The sequence below is a fragment of the Stegodyphus dumicola genome, chromosome 9 (assembly GCF_044657685.1).
Source record: "Stegodyphus dumicola isolate Sdum_Otavi_A_Nest chromosome 9, ASM4465768v1".
Classification (NCBI taxonomy): domain Eukaryota; kingdom Metazoa; phylum Arthropoda; class Arachnida; order Araneae; family Eresidae; genus Stegodyphus; species Stegodyphus dumicola.
In genome coordinates, this window is record NC_140776.1 from 112,643,413 (window position 1) to 112,665,041 (window position 21,629).

The window sequence follows — 21,629 nt, forward strand, 5'->3', positions numbered from 1 at the left end:
GAAGAAAAGATAAAGGGTTCACAAAAGAGAACTTTATGAATGATATTTAATTATTTTTTAGATGGTTCATAAGGCATGAATGTTCATTTCAAAGGTTTAAAAAAGACTGCTTTACGGAAATGAAAATTAACGGATAAGCTATTATCATCATTATTTGTATTAAGTAAAACCAATCACACACTTTTCCTACATTTGAACCAACTCAAATTTCATGAGAGCCAAATGCATGACCTGGAAACAGTTGATAGGTCAGATTTTTTTTTTTTTAATAAAATAAATTTTATTTACAAAATTAAAAAAAAAGCTTACATGCATTAACAACAATAATAAAATCAAAAAGAAAAAAATTCACATTTATTTTTATTTTCTGTCTGAAATCTTAAGTTTGGTGCAGTACAAAGGCCAAAATCCAGATGCCCAACGTCAAGAATAATCCTCCGAATCACTAGCAACACTTTTCAGATTTATTTATTTATTTATGTTTCGCAATTTTGCACTTTATATGTTTTCATAATGAAACCTGTGGAGAGTCCCAATACTTAATTTCACTACAGCCGAAACACTATTTTGGTGAATCATCATTTATTATTTTCTGCTTTTATCACGGCATGGTTATCAACACACTGAAAATTGAGAAATAAACTCGCGCAGAAATATCAAACTTTTTTTTTTTTTTCCCCTTCAATATTTTTAATGAGAACCAAAGAGTATCGTAACCTTTCATGTTGGCATTATGCTTAGCGATAATTACATACTTAAGCTAACTTTGCTCTCCAAAGTGAACAATAGTGTATTTCATAAAGAAAAATTTAACAGAAATTTCTTCTTTCTGTATGCAAAAAATAGATTTTGTAAAGGTCAAGAAATTAGATTTTGTGCTGTTTGAACTGAGAATAACTGACTTGTTATTCAGTCAAGCTCATGTGGTGTGAGGGTGCAGCCACATCAAGCAGCAGAATTTAGAGGACACAAAATTTTTAGAATTTAAAGAAGCAACAAAATTAAGGGGTGGCAAAATTTTTAGAATTTATGGAGGCACTTCAGCAGAATTTCGCACTCACAGAGACTGCACCGGGTCTCAAAATATCTAGCACAGGCCCTGCATGGCATCTGAAGTCAGCTGAAGAATTAAAAATAAAAAATGAAAACTGATGCTCAAACTGGGCTTAATTTTTCACAATAAAACATGTAGAGAATCCCGATTAATTTCACTTTGGCACAAGTGCCAACCTAGTGAATCATTGTTTATTATTTTCTGCTTTTACCACAGCATGATAATCAACACACTGAAAACAGAAATAACTCGTACAGAGATGTCAAACATTTTTTAGTTTTCCCCCAGACACCAATTTTCCATTTCTCGAAATTCTGGAAGGCATTTCGAGAATAGAAAGTTATATATAAAGGACAGTTACGGTTATACATAAAGATTGATTGCAGATATTCAATTACAATTATACAGGGGGCGGACTAAAAAGTCATCATATGGTCGGCAAGTTAGGTGATTTCTGGCGATTTCTTGCCAAATTTGGTGACAAAAATTAGTTGCCAGAACCAATGCCAGCTTGGCAATATCTCACTTAAATAGACTAGCCCTCATAATCTTATTTTTCGAGCAGACCTTCGCTCTTTTCAGAATTTACATGTTACATTATACAAAAGATACTACAATTACACAAAAATTTACATATGTACAAAATCTGTAACAATATGTTTAATTAGTATTTCTATATAGTATAAAATTTCTTACCCAATGGAATAATTGTGCTAGTCTGGTGAGAACCAATGGGACTGTGGGACAGATGATGTTGCACAGGATGAGCATCCATTACAGTGTCACCATTCATCAGAGTTATACCATTAACAACTAAATTGGCATTATTGGCTGGAATTGGGAATAATTCAGATTTTTGCATAAAACAAAAATTTTCCAATCAATATAATCCAATGCAAAATTAGATAGAAACAAAATCTAAAAAGATTCAAATTTTAACATTGCACCAATGGATTTATTAAGGTCCCCCCCTGCTACCACTGAGCTTGCAGTTTACCAATCTGCTCACTCCTGTTTACCACTTACACCTCTTAACGCTTTCTTTGCCTTATCAATTTTATTTCACAAATTTTTTAAAAGCAAACTATATTTAGAATTCTCAATACAGTCATTTATTTCTTTACAGTCTTCTTCCAGTTCACAATATCAATGCTATGTTTTCTTAGTATGACTTACATCATTTTTTTTTTTTTTTTTTTCCTTTTCATCATTAACTTCTTGTATTTTAACTTTTTAACTATTTATTTATCAAACATCACTTTCTTTGAATTTATGACACATAAAATTCAACAGCTAAATTACAAAATATTTAAAAACAGCCTATCCTTAGAATTTCCAACAGAGTGTTAAGACTTGCCATACTTTTTTTACATTCGTTATATTATTTCTTTAAAAATAATACGTGCATACCTGCCAACCTCTAAAGATAAAAATTCAGAAGATTTCTCCAAAATTCAGAAGAACACGAAGAATTAATATCATGCTTTGATATTAAAAAAAAAAAAAAAAAAACTATTTATACGAATAGAAAAAAGAAAATTGTACTTACATTAGTAAATCTCAATTAAGTAGCAACTACAAAATTTACAAGAACTTAATGTTACACAAAAAAATTATTGCAATGAATTTAAAGAGCATTTTTTGGCTTTAGCCAAAAATTCGGCTGATCTTTGGAATATGGTAACTGGTAGTTTGACGACATTTTGGAGGCGATAAAGGTTACTACCTAGGACTTTGGTAATAATGTGAGAAGCACTCAGTTCCGATTACGCATTATTTTGTGTGAGGGAAATGAGAGATCATGATATATGTCATGTGACATTAATGGACGAATTACAGTTGTTTAATCGGAAAAAAGGGGAAATCTGGAAATTTCGTATTTAGCTTTATTCTGTGTTGTGTGAAACGTGACATTAATGGATGAATTACAGTTCTTTAATCGGAAAAGGGGGTTAATTTGGAAAAATTATTTTGTATTAAGCTTCATTGTGTGTTATGTGAAATAAGTGTTGATTAATTTTCGGATTGCATGGCGCTATGTAAAGTGAATTTTAAATTTTTAATGCGTTTATCTGATAATAATAATAAGTTGAGATTGTGTGAAAGGAAGGATATTACAGTTAAGTTTAAATGGCGGTGCAAGAAATATGGTGAAAATGGACATTTTGTGAAACAGAGTGTAAGGAAGGGTACGTGGTTTGCTGAAAGTAGTTTGAGTATAGGTGAAATTTTATTAATTTCTTATTAGTTGGTGAATAGACTTTCAGTTGACTACTGGATTTAGGATTTAGAAATTAGCAGTAGTACTGCAGCCACGTAATGAAAATTCTGAAGAAGATTAGGTAATATTATTTTTATGCATTATTTTAAATGTAAGGAGTAAATTAATGTGGTATTATTGGAAAATTGTTATTAGCGACGATTAAGTTTAAAGTAATTAGGATTGTAATCTAATTTTTATTAATTTAATGTATGTGCTTATTTATATTTTAAGTCGTGTTTTTTAATTTAATGAACGTGAATTTGTGAGTTATATATTTGTAGTATTTTGGAATACGTTTGAGTAGTATACGTTGAGTATTTTCACACATTTTCGTGAAATTTTTCTAATTTATGAGAAAAAAGCAGTGTACATGGATATAGTGAAGAGTGTGCGTAATGCCATTTTTGTGCAATTCTGGGATGTTTTTTTAAGTAAAAATAAGTTGACGTGTACATGGTTTAGTGATATTTTAATTAAATGAAAGTTATTTTGTGAATTTTATGTTTGTAGAAATTTGGTATACGTTTAAGTTGAAGTAAACGTGCATGGAAATAATTTAAATATTTGACACTAAGTATTTATAATGTTTACGGTATGAATTCGTTGGTGATGTTTATAATATAATAGATAATTTAGAGGTAAAAGTTTTTGGATATTTTATTTATTTTATACGTGGAAATGTTCATATTTGGAAAGGGTATATACTTTTTCGTTATCAGGTAATTTCATATATGTTCTTTTTACCGGGTTTAAAGATTCAGAATATTGTCATGAATTTTCGTGAAAGTTTTCTAATTTATGAGAAAAAAGCAGTGTACATGGATATAGTGTGAAGAGTGTGCGCAATTCTGGGATGTTTTTTTAAGTAAAAATAAGTCGACGTGTACATGGTTTATGTGTATGTGTTATTGTGAAAAACGCGCAAGGAGTTTGCGATTGTGCACTTTTTCCCAATTTTGCAGTGAATATTTGTCATGATTAAGCAGTTTTGTTAGATAAAATTTCTAGTACAAGTGTAATTTGGCTAGTAGATTGTTGGAAAAAGTGTTCAGTAAATAAAAAGAAAAGAAACATGTCTTTACGGCGGCGGGAAAAAAAAAAAAATAGAGGGTTGCTGTAGCAGAGTTGGTCGCCAAATTTTCGCCAAAAAATCGCCAAGTTACCATAATCCAAAGATCAACCAAAAATTCTTTGGAAACAATCAGTTTCCTCATAACATTTAGCAATTAAAATGTTTTCTAGAGTTTTTGGTGAAATTGAAAAACGAAACATAGTTTTGTTTTTCTTCACAACACTGAAGACTCTCTCGCACTCAGCATTACTGTGTGGAATTACGAGAATAGCACATAAAACTCTAGCTAGTCTATCATATTTTGGTGTTCCATCAGCTCTTTTTATTCTTTTTAAGGTACCAACGAGGACATGAAGTCTATCTTCTCCAGAACTGGCAAAGTCTTCAAACTGTGCAGCAGAAAATTGGTTCTGTAGTTCATCTAAAGCATCATTATGGCATTCATTTTCTTTAATTGTTAACAAAAATGGAAATTTATCAATAAAAAAATGAATCTTTTCAAAAGATGAATTTTCAATTTGTTTCAAATTTGCCACTTCAGCATTTAAAAGAACTTCATTTTGCAAAGGAAACTTCCTTACAATGTAATCACAGGCTGAGGAAAAGTACTTTCTGACACACTGAAAAAATTCTTTTTTCTCATGATCTTTCAAAGAATTTACAAGTTCCCTGGTTTGATATTTCTGAGCAATCTTGGAGTCGGGAAACATCCGTCTGGAAAGTTGACCGGCGCAGCGCTTAGCGGCACATTGTGTTTGATGAGGAATGCAGTAAACAAACACTCTGCCAAAATGACATCGGCATCCGAATTTTTAAAAAAAAAAAAAAAAAAAAAAAAAAAAAAAAAAATCATCCATTTTCTTTGACGTTGTCAAAGCCGAAGCATTAACTTCATGCTTTAGACTTAACATGCTTCACAATATCGCTTCTTCCACCGTGACTTATTATGAAGTCACACACGCACACGTTGCAAAATGCAGTTATTTCCTTTGAAGGATTCTTTAATTGTTAGAAATTCGGCTTTGTAGGCAGCTGAAAATATTGAGAATACGGTTTTTTTTTTAACTCATTTCTTAACAACGACGTATTAAGAAAATTTGTAGCACGTGCAAAAAAAAAAAAAAAAAAAAAAAAAAAAAACCAGAATGCGACAATCCACGCTCGCTGAATCCGAGCTGAGTAATTCCACAAGTTCAGCGCATTGGATTGGCTGGTTTAGCGGCGAGTTGGGAGAAACCGCAGGTTACTGGATTCGAAGTAGTTGGTAGTTGGCGGTAAACACGATGCAATTGGCAAAAAATAAAATATTAATTTCCATTTTCTTCATTCCATGGAGTACGATTGTAAAATCGTAAAGACAAACGCATTTTCGTAAAAATTACGAAAAATTCGTACAAGTTGGCAGGTATGTACGTGACAATAACATGTAGTGGCAACATCCTTTAATTTTAAAAGTGATACCAACAAAAATATGACATTCAAGTACCTCTTTGGACAAAAAAAAAAATTTTTATGCTGTGAAATTTCACTTAACCAATGCAGTCAAAAGTCTTTAATCCGGACTTGTTGAGACTTCGGCGATTCCGGATTATAGATCATCAATTTAAATCTGGTAAGATGGCATGCAGAAATTATAAAATTAAAAATATGAAACCGTAATTTATGAAATAAAGAGCAATTATGATCTAAAGGATATCAAAATTTAGAAAAAAAAAAAAAAAAAAAAGAGAGAGCTTAATATTCATTTGTTTATTTTATTAAACATTTCGTTCAACGTGCGCATGCGTAAAGCATACATTACGCATAGTCGAAATTAGAAAATAGCAACCAGAAAACTATTTGATGTGTATTCATGATATTTATAATGACAAGGAACTTGATTTAAATCATATCAAAGACGGAGTACATCGAGATGAAATACTACATTTAGTAAGGAAATATAAGCCAAATAAAATAAAAACATCTGCCCTGAAGATAAGGATAGTGCCGACAGATCAATTTCCAGTTCATTGCACGCGATACTCATATACTAAAGGTAAAAAAATACTTAAATTTTCCCTGAAAATACAAAATTTTTTTAGACATTTTAAAAAATTGGTATATGCAGAAAATTCTCAAACTGAACTATATCAGAAACTGAAAAATATAAAAATTGTAGTAAGCTCGCCTAAAAGTTACCAAGAGCTGCTGCTCCAAAAAGTTCAACACGTTTTAAAAAATTAATACATATGAAAATCAAAATGTTATATATGATATATTTTATAAATAAGGTGTAAATATTTTCAAGATTTGTCAACTATAATGCACTGCATTTCTTATATACAGTTACAGATTAAGATAGCAAAATCATATATTTTGATTTCTATTTTGAGACCAAATAAAAAATGAACTATACAATGTTGCAGGTATTGAGGGTTAAATACAGCTCATCTCAAAACAAGAAAAATTAACTAATGTATGGGAAATTTTACATAGTGTATATTAAGCAGAAAGAATAAATTGAATACACTTAGAATTCTTAATAACTGATAGAGTTGATTTCAGAATAAAATGCTACCAGCGGTTGATTGATAAAACTGTCTACCAGTGATAAAATTGAGTTGATTTCAGAATAAAATGTCTTAATGGCATCGTGGTAAATACAGTAGAACTTCATTTAGAGTCTTTCTGTATTGCATAAAATGCAAATTAAAATTGTACGGCATTGATATTGATGATTGTCATATAAATGGAAATTAATATTTTATTTTGCTTTTAACTGAACAATTAGTAATACAGTGCTGGATGAAATAACCTTTAACAGGTGCAAAACTTTTACTAAGTTTAATTTGGTACTGATTTCAAACGGCACACTTGCATAAACTAATACCAATGAATCAATGAAATTATTTTCAAACTTTTTTTTTACCCCGTTCAGGGCCAGCGTCACATATACGCGACACAACGATTCCACTTCTACCATCCTAGTATCCCATATGCGATATTAAAACGGAATGATTTATTTGAATTTTTAAAAGCCAGTAAATGGACTAAGCAGTAATTGTTTTCACATGGATTGATTCATAGAGCATTTGACCTTCATGTACTGGCTTTATTTCTGTTTTGTGCTTCTGGTTTTGAGAGATTTATTGAAATAAACAAACAGGAAATCACGGCTCTTTATAAGTGTGCCTGTGAATTAAAGGGTAACAGGTGTTTTTGTTTATTTCATTAGGATTTTCTTTTTTCCTTTTCTTTTTTTTTTTTTTTTTAATTTTGAAACTTAACATAAGCTTTTTTGGTTAATTAAAAAGTAGCATTACAACATTATTACAGAAGGGGAAAGACTATCAGCTTTCTCGATGCGTAATGCATCTTGCTCGCATTTCTCAGGAAAGAGCCAGCGTTTTTGTTTTTCTTACTCGATTTAATAGGTCATAATATAATGCCTTGAATGGTCATTACATGTAATGACACAGGCATTATATTTTTTTATATAATGTATTTACTTTACATATAACGTAATTATATATAATGTATTTACTTTACATATAATGTAATTATATATAATGTATATATTGACGTGATCAGTAACGGATATCCCGCCAGTGGGGGTCTTTCCTTGATCACTTTCCAATCATGGTGGATGCTGTTTTCGATTTAGAAAAACAGGAAGTTTTCTAATATAAACCTGATGTCAGGGTTTGAGGATGAAATATTTCTGAGTGTCTTTTGACGCAGTTTTGGGACATGTGTTGGGGTTATATTCAGTTTAATTCTGTTAACCATGGCTAAGAGACTTTACTTAAAAACTTAAGAATTTGTCCAAAATCACTGGACACTCCACCTTTCCGTCTAACTGGAAGACAGTTAAAGACAATTTACGTTGACACAAAAGGTAATAAAGGTAAAAGAAGACACGTGCGCACTAAAATCAAGGAAAAGTGAATGCAAACAATGTATTTTGAGTGTGAAATATGCAATATAAGACTGTGTATCAATCCTTGTTTCGAATTATTTCACACACAGCAGAATTTTTAAATTGGAATTTAATTTCCTTCTTGTTTTTTTTTATTTCGTATTTGTAAAATTTTTTTTAGGTTTATAGTATTTATTTCTGTGTGTATAATTATGATTTTAGTATTTTGCCAGTTTATGTCTATTAATCTGATATTCTTAATATTAATACATTAAAAAACAAAAACATTAAATACACAACTTGAAGTCATAATGTAAAAATCCTGATTTTATACGATTTGTTTTGTACAATTACCTGGGTGAAAAAATTAGGCTTAACTGCTGAAGATGCGCGGGCCGGTGGTGACAATCCATTTCAGCGGGTCTGGTCCCGTGACTGCTTCGTTCTCCTGGCGCTGGTCCTTAAGGGGTTAATCCAAAAGGGCTATTAATCTCAAAATGGAACTTCATATTGTCCACTGTAAATTCGTTTCACTTTTCACTCAAATCTCTGGCCATTTTTGCAAAATGTAAGATATTTATCTTTCACATCTAATCTGTTACTGATTAACAGGCTAAGTTATATTTCGTCACTTTTCAAGTATACAGAAGATATATAAAGCTTTGTGGTATCATTATCCTATAAAATGTTTCTGTATTTCTCCTGGGGCATCTTTATTGATAATCTCCACTGATAAATACATTAAACTTTGAATCCTTTTGGGTGACTGCTAAAAATCTGAGCCCTTTCAGACTTTATGTTTAATGTGTGAGCAGAAAGGAATTTCAAAAGAGTTTCTTGAAACACCATTCTAATGATGCAGAGAACTGTCAACAACATAATTTTTTTACAACTAAATATTAAATATAAGCCTGCAGCATCTTTACGTTTATTTATTCTGTGGCTAAGAATTGATTTGTTTTAAAATTAAAACATCCTTTTAACTATTTCAAAACAGTCTCACCAAAAGACTGAAAATTCATTACATGCATTAAAGAAATATAGATTCATTTAATATGTTAATTATTTTAACATTTTAATTATTATTTTTTTATTTTAACTGTTAATTTTTTAAATTTATTTTAATCTGTTAAATGGTTGATTTTATTCTTTAATTCTGAATACAAATTAACTGAAATTAGAAACTGATTTTGTAGAATAATTTAACTATTGAAGAATTCACTTTTGGCTTTTTGAATGTTTAAAAATAACTGAAAGATTTTCAATATTTTAAAAATGAAAGCAAAATTTTATCTTGTAATATTTTGTACTGATAATTCATTTTAAGTCTCTTGATGACTTTTAGATATATTTATAAATTATTAAATAAATTGAAACTCAGATTTAAAAAAAAAAGTTGTATAAATTGTCAACAATTCTTATTTTTCCAAAGTCACAACAGGAGGAGGATCTGAGACTGTGGAAAATAAGTAGGTTTTAGATCATCACAACACCTTCATGCACTTTCACTGGAAAGTAAGGAAAATTCCTGGGGATATACTGAGATGAGACATTAAGCAGTAGGGAGTGTGTATTAAGGAGGTTAAAGGGATATTACAGATATAGTAACTAGCATTTCAAATCCTGATATCGTTCCATGTGCTGTCGATGGAACCTAATAGGATGTCCTGAGGATATACTGGGATGTGAAATTAAGCACTTGGGAGGATGAGTTTATGAGGAAACTGGTATATTAAGTAGGTCTACTAGTATCCCATAAATCCTAATAACATCCCACATGGTGTCAATGGGGGAATGTTCTGAGGATATAACGGGATGTGTTTACGAGATGTCTTGAGGATGTTGTAAGTAGGACTTCAGATCTTGATAACATCCCATACGCTGTCGATGGGATTTACTTAGGATGTCCTGAAGATTTACTTGGATCTGACATTAAGCACTCAGGAGGATGTGTTTAGGAAGTTTGGGGGACATTCCGATATGTCCTGAGGAAGTGTGCTTACCCACGAGCAACATTTTCGGGATATCCCAAGGATGATTTTGTGCTATGTGGGTAGTAAAGATAATGTTTAGACTGAGTGGCTAGATAGAGGTATTTAATTAGTTAATAAAACAATCTTCCACTGTTATAATGCTTGATGCATAAAGCATATATTTTTAAAACTAATAATTCTAAGCACTCAGTATACTATTTCTTCTACAAAAACTGTTATTAGTTTTAACATGAACTTCATTCTTATCTGGAGAGTAAAAAGTCATATAATCAACCTTATTCAAATTTTTAAAATGGAAAGAAAGATGGATGGGGAAGAAACTTTTAATGAATGAGCAGAAGTTTAATCTGAAGTATTTCTTTTTACATAAATTAAGTTATCACAAAGCAAATATTATTTATATACATTATATGTATTAGAAAATCATTTTTAAAATGCTACCTCAGAAAGATTATCTAAAAATTTTAAATTTAATAATTTTCATATGTAATAAAAATTCCTTTAATTCTCAGTCAAATGCATAACATATAAAATAAGTTACACTGTATAAAATTATTGTAGTTCTGCCATTTCTTGAAATGACTTCTAGCATTCATACAAGATCATTTGGAGAAAACATTTTAGATTTACCCAAAGAAAACTGAAAATATTTCATTTATCTGCAATTCATTCTTCAATATCATTGAAACTATCAAATACGCTATATTAAAATTTATGTAAAACCCTCCAGGCCATGCATCTCATTTTTGGATTATGAGTGATTCGATTTGATCTAGAACTTTCGTCGCAAATGGTCGAAAAATAATCGGATTAATTTAAAAATTTGTGTTTTTCACCTTTTGGGTTAGCTTTATAAGCAAAGACGTCTCACAGTAAGTATCTTTTGATAATTTATTAAAATGGAACAGAAAACACTAAATAAGAATCGAGCACATATACGTGCTTCTGTAACTCAAATTAATACAAATGTAGATGAGTATTTAAAACAAGAAAAACAAGAAGAGTTAGAAAATTGTTTGGAATTGTTAAATAGTAAAGAAACGGAACTACATGATTTAAATGAAAAAATACAAAATTTGATTGAAGATGAATCAAAATTAGATTATGATATTAACACTTCTATGGAATATAACGATAAAACAATAACAACGAAGTCTAAAATGAACCGTTATTTAAGGAAATCAAATCTTCCCCTACAACTACATTGAAAGCTAAAAAGACATCATCATCAGCTTTTCGTCCATGTAGGCACCAGCCAAAAATAGTTTCCGCTGCAACAAGATTTTTGCTTAAGTATTTAACGTGTCCCATTACTATGTTGTAATAATAATCCGCACCAATTAGAATGGCAATGGGTGTTTTACAATCGGGGAAAATCTGCAAGCATAAAATTTTTTAATTGTCTGTTTTGCTTAATTTCTTCTTATTTAGGAGGAGGAATATCTGTACCTGATATATGATCAGTTACTAATAATTCAACTTCTATTTTAGAATCAGAAGAACTATGTTCTAAAGTTAATTTAACTACATCATAATTATTTTGGATGGGTGAGGTATTCCCAAAAGTGTAGACAGACAATTTTTCTTTTCTTATGACTTCGAGGTTTAATATGTCCGCTAACTCGCGAGCACAAAAACTTTTCATACTTCCACTATCCAAGAGAAGTCTGACAAACACCTTTTCCTTAGCTGTTTTAACTTTTATCATGCACCTATCAAAAGAATTTCGTGAAATTAAGATATTCTGAATCTTTACTTGATTTACTAGAGTTTACAAGAAAATTTCAATCATTGTGACGAACCAATGCATTATGCAAGTGACTTGTCTATTAACATTTTTAAAATCCCATAATACTAAAAAAAGGTATAATTATAACAAAAATAGAATTAAAATTTAATTAAAATTAAATAAAATTATTCTGGATTCATCAGCATTTAAAATTGTGCCACCAAATTTGTCGGTAGAGTTCAGCAAATTGTCAACGTCTCGAAACAGATGACGAGGATCCAATAATTCTTACTCATAAATGTCATTCCAAAACATATTAATAGAACTCAAAAGTTTTATTCAAACAGCATTATTAGAACTCAAAATTTGTTCTTAAAATTAACTAAGATTTAGTATTCTGATTAAACGTGCAGATGCCTAAGAAACCAAGGATTAATAAGCCACTCTCTTCTGAATGCTCAGTGTACGCAAAAAAAAAAAAAAAAAAAAAAAAAAAAAAAAAAAATTATTTTGCCAGATATGTTGATAATGAATTCAAATAAATAATTTTAAAATCTCAAGGCTTTGTTTCTGCATTTTATTTTGGAATGTAAAACTATGCCAAAGGCAATATATATTATTAAAAGTATTAATATATGTTATTAAAAAGTATATTACTGCAAAATAGTAAATGCAGTCTACAGTTTGCCATAGAATTTTGTCATTGCTTTTTATTTTTTATGCAAAGTACTCATGCATTCAAGTAGGACAACTGAAAAATTAATGCCACTGGGAAAAACAATCAAAGTACAGCTTCTTCAACAAAATGAAAACCAGCCCATTTCATTATAGAAAAGGTAATAAAAATTATGAAATAAAATAAATCTTACAAAAATACTATAAATCAGTACCTGTCTGCGTGTCGATAGTTTGCCAATAACCCTCACTTGGAGATGTTTCATTACATCCGGGCGGAGGCTGAGGAGGTTGGCCCGAGTAACGGAAAAATGGATTCTTCAGATCTAGTGTATTAAATGCCCTGATATTGCTCCCATCAATCGTTAACTCAATGTCTACATCATAACTTTGCCTAAAAAAGTAAATATAAAATTAAAAACATTAAAGGAGTGGAGAACAGTTGTATACACTTCAAACTTGATTTTATGTACTTCTTTTTTTTTTTGGGGGGGGGAAGAAGGGGACTTTTTTAATATGATATATAAAAAAAGTCTATCATATGAATAATATGAATAAAAAGTAATTTAAAATGTAACAGATGGCTGATAGTTTCAAAATCACATGCAATTTAAAAAGAAATCAACAGATGGCCCACCAGATATTATATCATCACATTACAAACTGATACCAATTCTGAAAGAACTTTAAAACTACAGAATGAGCTTCGATGTTGTACATCTGATTTCTGCGACATATATAAACAACTAATGACTAAACGACTAGCAAAAATTTATCAACCGACTATTCTGTATCAATAAAATTTCAACTCTGAACAAGTGCAAATAAATGTCAACTCTGAACAAGTGCAACTCTATCTCATCATGTAATAAAAGTGATTTTGAACCATTCTGCGTTTTTCCCTATGAAGAAAACTTTTTGCATGCACATTTGGGAATTTTCATACATTAATATTTAATGTAAAAGTAAATAAAACATATTAAAATGTTACCCTGCATAAATTAACTTTTGTCTTGCTTGGAAGCCAATTTCTAGCTACACTGTAAGGCTTATTTTCTATGTTGGAATTTTTTCACGTGGTTCCTCTTTATGGCTTTTTTTAGTGTGTTGCCAACAATGCGTTTTACAGATATTTCTGAAGTTTCAGATATTTTTTATCATGCTTTCTTTTATGCTGTCTCTATCCTCCACACAAAAACAGGTTTAAAGTAATACAGTCAAAAGTCTTTAATCCGGACTCGTCGGGACTTCAGCAATTCCGGATTATAGATCATCAAAGTCTTTACAAAAAAAAAAAAAAAAAAAAAAAAAAAAAAAAAGCTTAATATTTATTTGTTTCCTTTATTAAACATTTCTTTCAACATGCACATGCGTAAAGCATATATTACGTATAGTCGAAATTAGAAAGTTGTAACCAGAAAACTATTTGATGTGTATTCGTGACATTTATAATGACGGGGAATTTGATTTAAATCAAATCAAAGACGAAGTACATCAAGATGAAATACTACATTTAGTAAGGAATTATAAAACAAATAAAATAAAAACATCTGCCCTGAAAATAGGGATAGCGCTGACAGATCAACTTCCAATTCATTGTGCGCCGCGACGTTCTCCTTCCCCGCAGAGCAGCGTGAAATTGATAAACAGATTTCGGAATGGTTAGAGAAACAAAGGACATGCCTTTATCCATTTTTTGCAGCAATTCCACTTTTTGTTTGACGGACATCGAAACATGCTTTCGCTTCGTACATCCTTTGGCAGCTCCAGAATCCGAATTCTTTTTGACATAATCGAAAGTTCAAGCTTACATTTATAAAATTGCTCTAAAGCTGGATCCAATTAGAAGATTAAAGAACAATGCAATCTGCAACATTAACAGACATAGATAATTTTAGCTTAGCTTATACTATCTGTTATACATTAAACGTGCACGCATAAACGTATTATGCGAATTCGTAAACGCATATGTGTATGCGTAAAGGTATGATGCACATGCGTAAAACACATATGCGCATGCAATTCGTTTACGCATGCGCAGAAAGTTTGTAGCTTTGAGGCTCGGGTTATAGATCATTCTGGATTATGGACGTCCGGATTAAAGACTTTTGGCTGTAAATAAAAAAAAAAAGTTCCGATCGCGTGGCTGCATCGAGTCAAGAGAATTTAGGACCCACAGAAACTGCATCAGGCAGTCAGCTATCTAGCGCCTGCTCTCAATAAGGCTTAAGCATATGGTGGGAATTTATTTATTCAGAACTCTGATAAGCCTTAAGCATGTGCAAGAAATAGACATAGATATAATAAATAACTAAACTAATACGATTCAGGCTTAATTGTCTCAGTGCATGATAGAAGCAAGATAAAATTTAACGGAACAACTTGTTGTTAGTTGCCAAGCTCATGATGCATAGTGAAGAATAGCTAAATTTGATGATGATAGCTGCAAATTTTAAAGGTTTTCGGATATTGCAAAACAAAGGTGAAATTTTCCAATTAATGGATTTTGTAAAGAAATGTGGAGAAGCGGTAATAAATGAAGATTATATAAAAGAAGTTTCATTATGATGACAATGCTTTTCAATCATCAATCAATTAACGAATGGCGAAATCTGTAGTATGGTTTCACATCCAGAAAAAACCGCTACCGATAGTGAAGAAAGTGACAGAAGTTACTGAAAACGAGAAAATTTCAATTGACAAGTTAGTCGGAATTCTCGAAACAGCAGTTACAGGACTTCAACAATGTAAGTAAAGAAATCACGATTGTCTACAGAATTAAAGAGAAAGTATTAGCACAAAAAAAAAGAAGAAGAAGAAGAAGAAGAAGAAGCGCAACTTGCATTGAAAGAAATGTTTAATAAGGTAAACAAATATATATTAAGCTTTTTTTTTTTTTGTAAATTTTGATACTCTTTAGATCAAAAATACTTCATTATTTCATAAATCCAGATTTCATATTTTTAATTTTATAAATTCTACATGCCATCTTACTAGATTTAAACTGATGATCTATTAACCGCAAAAATCCCAAATCTGGAATCGCTGAAGTCCCGACGAGTCTGGATTTCAGACTTTGTACTGTAGATAATATTAAAAAAATAACAATGCAGATGTAATAAACACTTAAATATTTCTTATGATACAAGAAAGATTAAGAATAAGATTATACATAACTTTTATAACTTGCTTTGAAAAGGTGCTTCTGGGTGTTTGATAGAGTATTTGGGGAATTGTTCATCTTGAATTGCTGAAACCTGGAAAAACTGTTAATGTAGACCTTTATTGTGAACAACTGGATCTAGTGAACTACTCTTTAATCGAAAAATATCTGGCGATTGTCAATGGAAAAAGCATCATTCTGCAACATGCAAGACTGCACTGTGCAATACGAACACTGGAAAAATATAATGAATTGGGGTGAGAGGTACTGCCTCACGCACCATATTTGCCCGATATCGCACCCTCAGATTCCCATTTATTCCGATCCCTACAACATTTTCTTAGTGACAAAAAATTTGAAAATTTGGATGATGTCCAAAATGCCATCTCGAGATATTTTACTCAAAAACCAATTGATTTTTATTGGTCTGGGATTGAAATCGGCATACTAGGTTGCAAAAGGTTGCTGATAATGAGGGTGATTATACTATTGATTAAAAATAAAAACTTGCTACAAATTTATTCATTTGAATTTAATGTAAGAAAGCGACATTACTTTCCAGTCCCCTTATTAGATAGTCTCAAAAGACACCTTGTAGTTAGGGAAAAGTTCTCAGCTCACTTGTTTCTCTGTCTATCTACCACTTGCTCAATTCCTCATCCCTCTGTTACTAATATTACACAAAAACTCGAGCATAAATCACTGTTGGCGATTTGATAGAATTTTTTAGTAAATGAAATTTAACTTACATTTTTGGGAAAGTAGAATTTGGTAACAGTTAACTTATCTCTCCGGACTTGAAATCTAGGAAATTATTATTACTTAATATCAAGTAGTGATATGATAACGGTTATCACTAGTTGATTTAGTCAATTTATTACTTGCCCATATGTTTATTTCACATTACATGAGTGCATTTAGAAACAACAACTGTAAGCTAGCCAGTGCAAAGGGCTGATTTTCGAAAAGCAGAGTTAAGGGATATACAGAGTGATTCTAAATTGTTTTTAGAAATTAAAAGGGGTGACAGTACCCATCCGGACAAGCAATACTTACCATAGAACATAGGGTCGCATTCCACTCCGAGAGGCAGAAATGAGGAAAGTAGAAACGGATCAAGGAAGAACAAGGGGACTATCTCCTAAGGACTATCAAGAATTAACTGCATGAAAATTGGCACTGTGAAGAAGCAGCATTCTACCCTTAATTTGTAGCAGAGAAAGCCAATCTGTGCAAACGGTGTCCTTAAAAAAAGCACAACATCATCGCTTCAAGTATTACTTAGTAACATCATCCAAACTTTTCGTGAATGCTGTGGTGAAATATAGGTAGGAGAAATTGGCAGATATTCACCTCACATACGGTGAAGTAAAAGGGAATGGACGTGAAGCACGAAAATTGTACAAACAGTGGTTTCCACTCGTCAGATTCCAAGTCATCCAACCTTTTCAGATTTGATTAAAGAATGCAAGAAACCAATTCTTTTGCCATCTCAAAAAGCAATGGAGGACGTTCGCAAAATGTACGAACGCCAGAAATGGAAAAGCGAGTTGTCAGCATTCTGAGCGCTTTCTGTGAGTTTTCCACTAAACAATACATCTGATTGCATAATTTTTGGTCTTGTTCATTCGCTTTCCCAACACTATTGTTAGTTCAGGTTGGAATTCTAATATTCCTCTTTTCTGCCTCTCAGAATGGAATGCGACTCTATGTTCCATGGTAATTATTACTCGTCTGGATGGGCACTATCATCCCTCTTAATTTGTAGACAATTTAGAATCACCCTGTATATTACACACTGATTATAGTTTTCCTTATCTCATAAATAAAGAGAGACTTTTTTTCAGATGCTTGGCAAAACTAAAAACCAAGACTGTAATTCGAAATATAAATGGATTGGATTGGATTATTCAGTTATGGCAAAGCACACGAGGGCTATCTGCCTAAAGGGAGGGATGCCTTTCGTGGAGGACTTTCTAAGGGAAACTGGCTCGTATACACGTTACACATGGGGAAAACCACGAAAACGCCCATGCAGCCAGCCCGTTCGCGGGATTCGAACCTCAGACCGAACTACCAGTGTTCAGCGTCTTTACCGCTCGGCCGCTGGTGGGCCCGAAATATAAATGTATATATAATGTTATACACCACTGAATGTTTTTAACATACATTAATGTAGTACAATGTCCGAGATCCAGACTCGTTGGGAGTTCAGCGATTCAGGATTTGGGTTTTTTTCCGGATATTAGATCAGTTTAAATCTAGTAGATGGCATGTAAAAATTATAAAATTTAAAATATGAAATTGTGATTTATGAAATAATGAAGCATTTAGATCTAATGGGTATTAAAATTTAAAAAAAAAAGGCTTAATATTTGTTTACTTTATTAAACATTTCTTTGAATGTAAATTGTTTAAGTTGCTTCATTTTTTGTGCTAATACCTTCTCTTCAGTTCTATAGACAGACATTCAGTTACAAAGTTCCACTGTTCAAGCCCTGTAGTTGCTGCGATGAGAATTCCGACTAATTTGCTAATCGAAATTTTTTCGTTTTCAATAACCTCTCTGTCAATTTTTTCAAAATCGGTACCAGTATTTTCTGGATCTAGAACCATACTTCAGATTTCGCCATCCGTTAACTGATTGATCATTGGAGCATTTTCATCTCAATGAAAAACTTCTAATATATTATCTTCATTTATTACCGCTTCTCCACATTTCTTTGCAAAATATATTAATTGGAAAAATTCACCTGTGGTTTGCGATATCCAAAAGCCTTCGCAGCTATCCTCACCATGAAATATGGTTAGCTGGCAATAAATTATACCACCAATTTTTAAAAAGATCTGGAGGCACATCCTTCCACGATCTTGTGATGCTCCACACATATATTTTATGCTAAAATATTTTTTAAATTCTTGAACAGTCTTGCAATTATTCAAGAAATTAAACATGGATTTTAAAAATGCTACTTTATATTTTCATTTCAGCAGGCACACTATTCTGATATCCATAGGCTGAATGATGGACGTGCAATTTGGAGAAAAAAATAACATGGATACATTATCTTTCATTAAAACTTTTAAGATAAATACTATGAGCCGAATAGTTATCTACAATCAGGACAATTTTGGCGTCATTAGGTAAACCAACTGAATTCAAATTTTGCCAAGCCTCGGGTATGAAATGATTTTCAAATCAATCATACATTAATGCTTGTGTTATCTGTGTTCCTTTATTTACATGATATACAAAGGGAAACTCTTTGCTCCCTTAAATGCTCGAGGTCATGCATTTTTTCTGTTTACGAAAAATTTACACTTGTGCATTCCTGCAGCATTTGCACCTGCTAAAATTGTTAGTCTAGCTTTGGAATCTTTGACACCAGTTGTAACTTTTTCTGTAGAGGTTCCCAAGGTTTCTCGTGCTACATACTGCCAGAAATGAACAGATTCGTCAGCATTGTAAATTTGTCCTGAAGATAACATTTCACTATTAATGAGTTCAATGAATTCATCTGCAAGTAGTTCAGCAGCTTCAGTATCAGCTGAAGCTTTTTTACCTGATATTTTTAATTGTATTATACCACAGCGATTTTAAAATTTTGTCGAATATGCACTCAGTTTTTAAGTTCATTTCTTCATGAAATATTTTTGGCTTGAGCCATTAGCTTTGGACCCGTCAATGGACCCTCGCTGCATCTCTGTCAGACCATTCAATCATAACTTTGCATGATCGCCACCTTTAGAATAGCGAATAATTCTTATTCATTACGAGTGGGACATCAGAATTCTCAAAAAATTCGTAAAGTTCCTTTTCCTGTTATGTGATTATACAGTTCACTTTCCAATGCCATACTCCTCGCATAATTTTGAGACAGATATACCAATATTTATATATCCATTTTTTTGCAGTAATTCAATTTTTTGTTTGGACATTGGAACATGCTGTCACTTTGTAGATCCTGTTGCACCCCAGAATTAGAAACTGTTTTTGACATAATTGAAAGTTCAAACTTTAGTTTTCATAAAATTGCTGTAATTATAGCAGCCTATTAAAAAAAATGGATTAAATCAGAAAGTTAATTAACAGTGCAATCTGCTATATTAACTGAACATTTTTGGAATCAGTAAACTATAATTTTAGCTAGCTTAACAGCATCCGCTACACATTATTGGCTATGTAGCATGAGATTTGTGATGAAAGACAAAATGTTCTGTTAAATTTCGTCTCGCTTCTATTGTGCACTGAAACAATTAAACCTGAATTGTATTAATTCAGTTATTTATTGTACTTGTGTCTGATTTTTGCACATGCTTGGACCAGCGCGGGGAGAACGAAGTGCAGCCACGGGACAGAACCCCCTGAAATGGAATGCCACCACCGGCTGACGCATTTTCAGCAGTTAAGTCTACTTTTACCAAAAAAAAAAAAAAAAAAAAAAAAAAAAAAAAAAAAAAAATTCAGCATTTTAATAACGAAAAACGCAAAGAATAAAGACAAACACGCCGGTGTCCCTTTAACTTAAAGAGCTGCGATTCCCAGTTTGTTTACACCAATAAATCTATCAAAACCAGAAGCACCTAAAAGAAACTGATGCTCATAAATGAAAGTCAAAAAGCCACATGACTTAACTGATGTGAAAATCATTACAATTTAGCACCATCTACTGGCATTTGAAAATTCAAATAAATTGTGCTGGGCTGTAGAGATTGATCGAAGCTCTTCTCGTATATGCGACGCTGGTCCTGAATGGCTTAAGCTTACTGAGGGCCGGCGCTAGATATTTTGCTGCCTGATGCAGTTTGTGGGTCCTAAATTCCACAACCAAGCACCCCCCTAAGTTCTAAATTTTTACCACCCCTTAATTTTTTATTCCAGTGCTATCCCTAAATTTTGTTACATGGTGCTTCTCTAAACTGCAAAAATTTTGTCTTCACTAAATTCTGCCACACATTGCAGTCATATGAGCTCTGGCGTCGGTTCTGGTTTTATGTGAATAAGAATTCATTTATTCTTAATTCAAATAGCACTAAATGTAATCTTTTGGCCTATGAGAATTATTAACAAAATCTATTTTTAGCATGTGGAAGGAAATTTTGTTTAATTTTTCCTCGTAACATTTAGCACACTTAACTTAAATCTGTAATTATTGCCAAGCATAATGGCAACGTAAAAGGTGTCCATAGTCTTTACTATTCAATTACGAATACACACACACACACAAAAAAAAATTGTACACATTGTTGCACGAGACATTACTCAAGTTTAATGTGTTGATAAACATACGGTGATGAAAGCAAAATAAATGATTCGGCAGGTTGGCGTCAGGGATATAAAACATTAGTAGTTGTAAAATCAACGATGTTTCTATGTAAGATATTTCGGTTTGAGATGTATGCCAAGCAGAGATATGCCGCTATGGAGCCAAGTTATTGATCACACAAATTTATTCTAAAATGATTGTTGCTTCAATAATGAGGTATTTTATTTAGTGCAGAAGTGAAATTAAAAATTGGGATTCTCCCCGTTTTCTTATGGGGAAAAAATCAAATGTGCATGTGCAAAGCATAAAAAAAAATTCCTAAAAAAATTTGTTTGTTGCTGACTTTAAGGTTCAGATATTCGATGTCTGGATCTCAGTGTGTGTGTGTGTGTGTGTGATTATGGGAAAGCCTAGAGGGCTATCTGCCTAAGGGTAAGAATGCCCTCTTGGAGGACTTTCTAAGGGAAACTGGCTCGTATACACATTACACATGGGGAAAACCACGAGAACGACC

General features: G+C 31.9%; 1 protein-coding gene across 2 annotated transcripts in view; it reads right to left on the reverse strand.

The window, feature by feature from the left end:
- The window catches only part of Art4 (arginine methyltransferase 4), a 142,097-nt gene that overhangs the window by 50,353 nt on the left and 70,115 nt on the right, over positions 1-21,629 (reverse strand). For both annotated transcript variants that reach the window (XM_035351749.2, XM_035351750.2), the window contains exons 11-12: positions 12,901-13,079; positions 1,751-1,885 (exon numbers count right to left, since the gene is read on the reverse strand). In XM_035351749.2, coding sequence (XP_035207640.1) covers positions 1,751-1,885; positions 12,901-13,079 — 314 coding nt within the window. The remainder of the gene's footprint in view (positions 1-1,750; positions 1,886-12,900; positions 13,080-21,629) is intronic.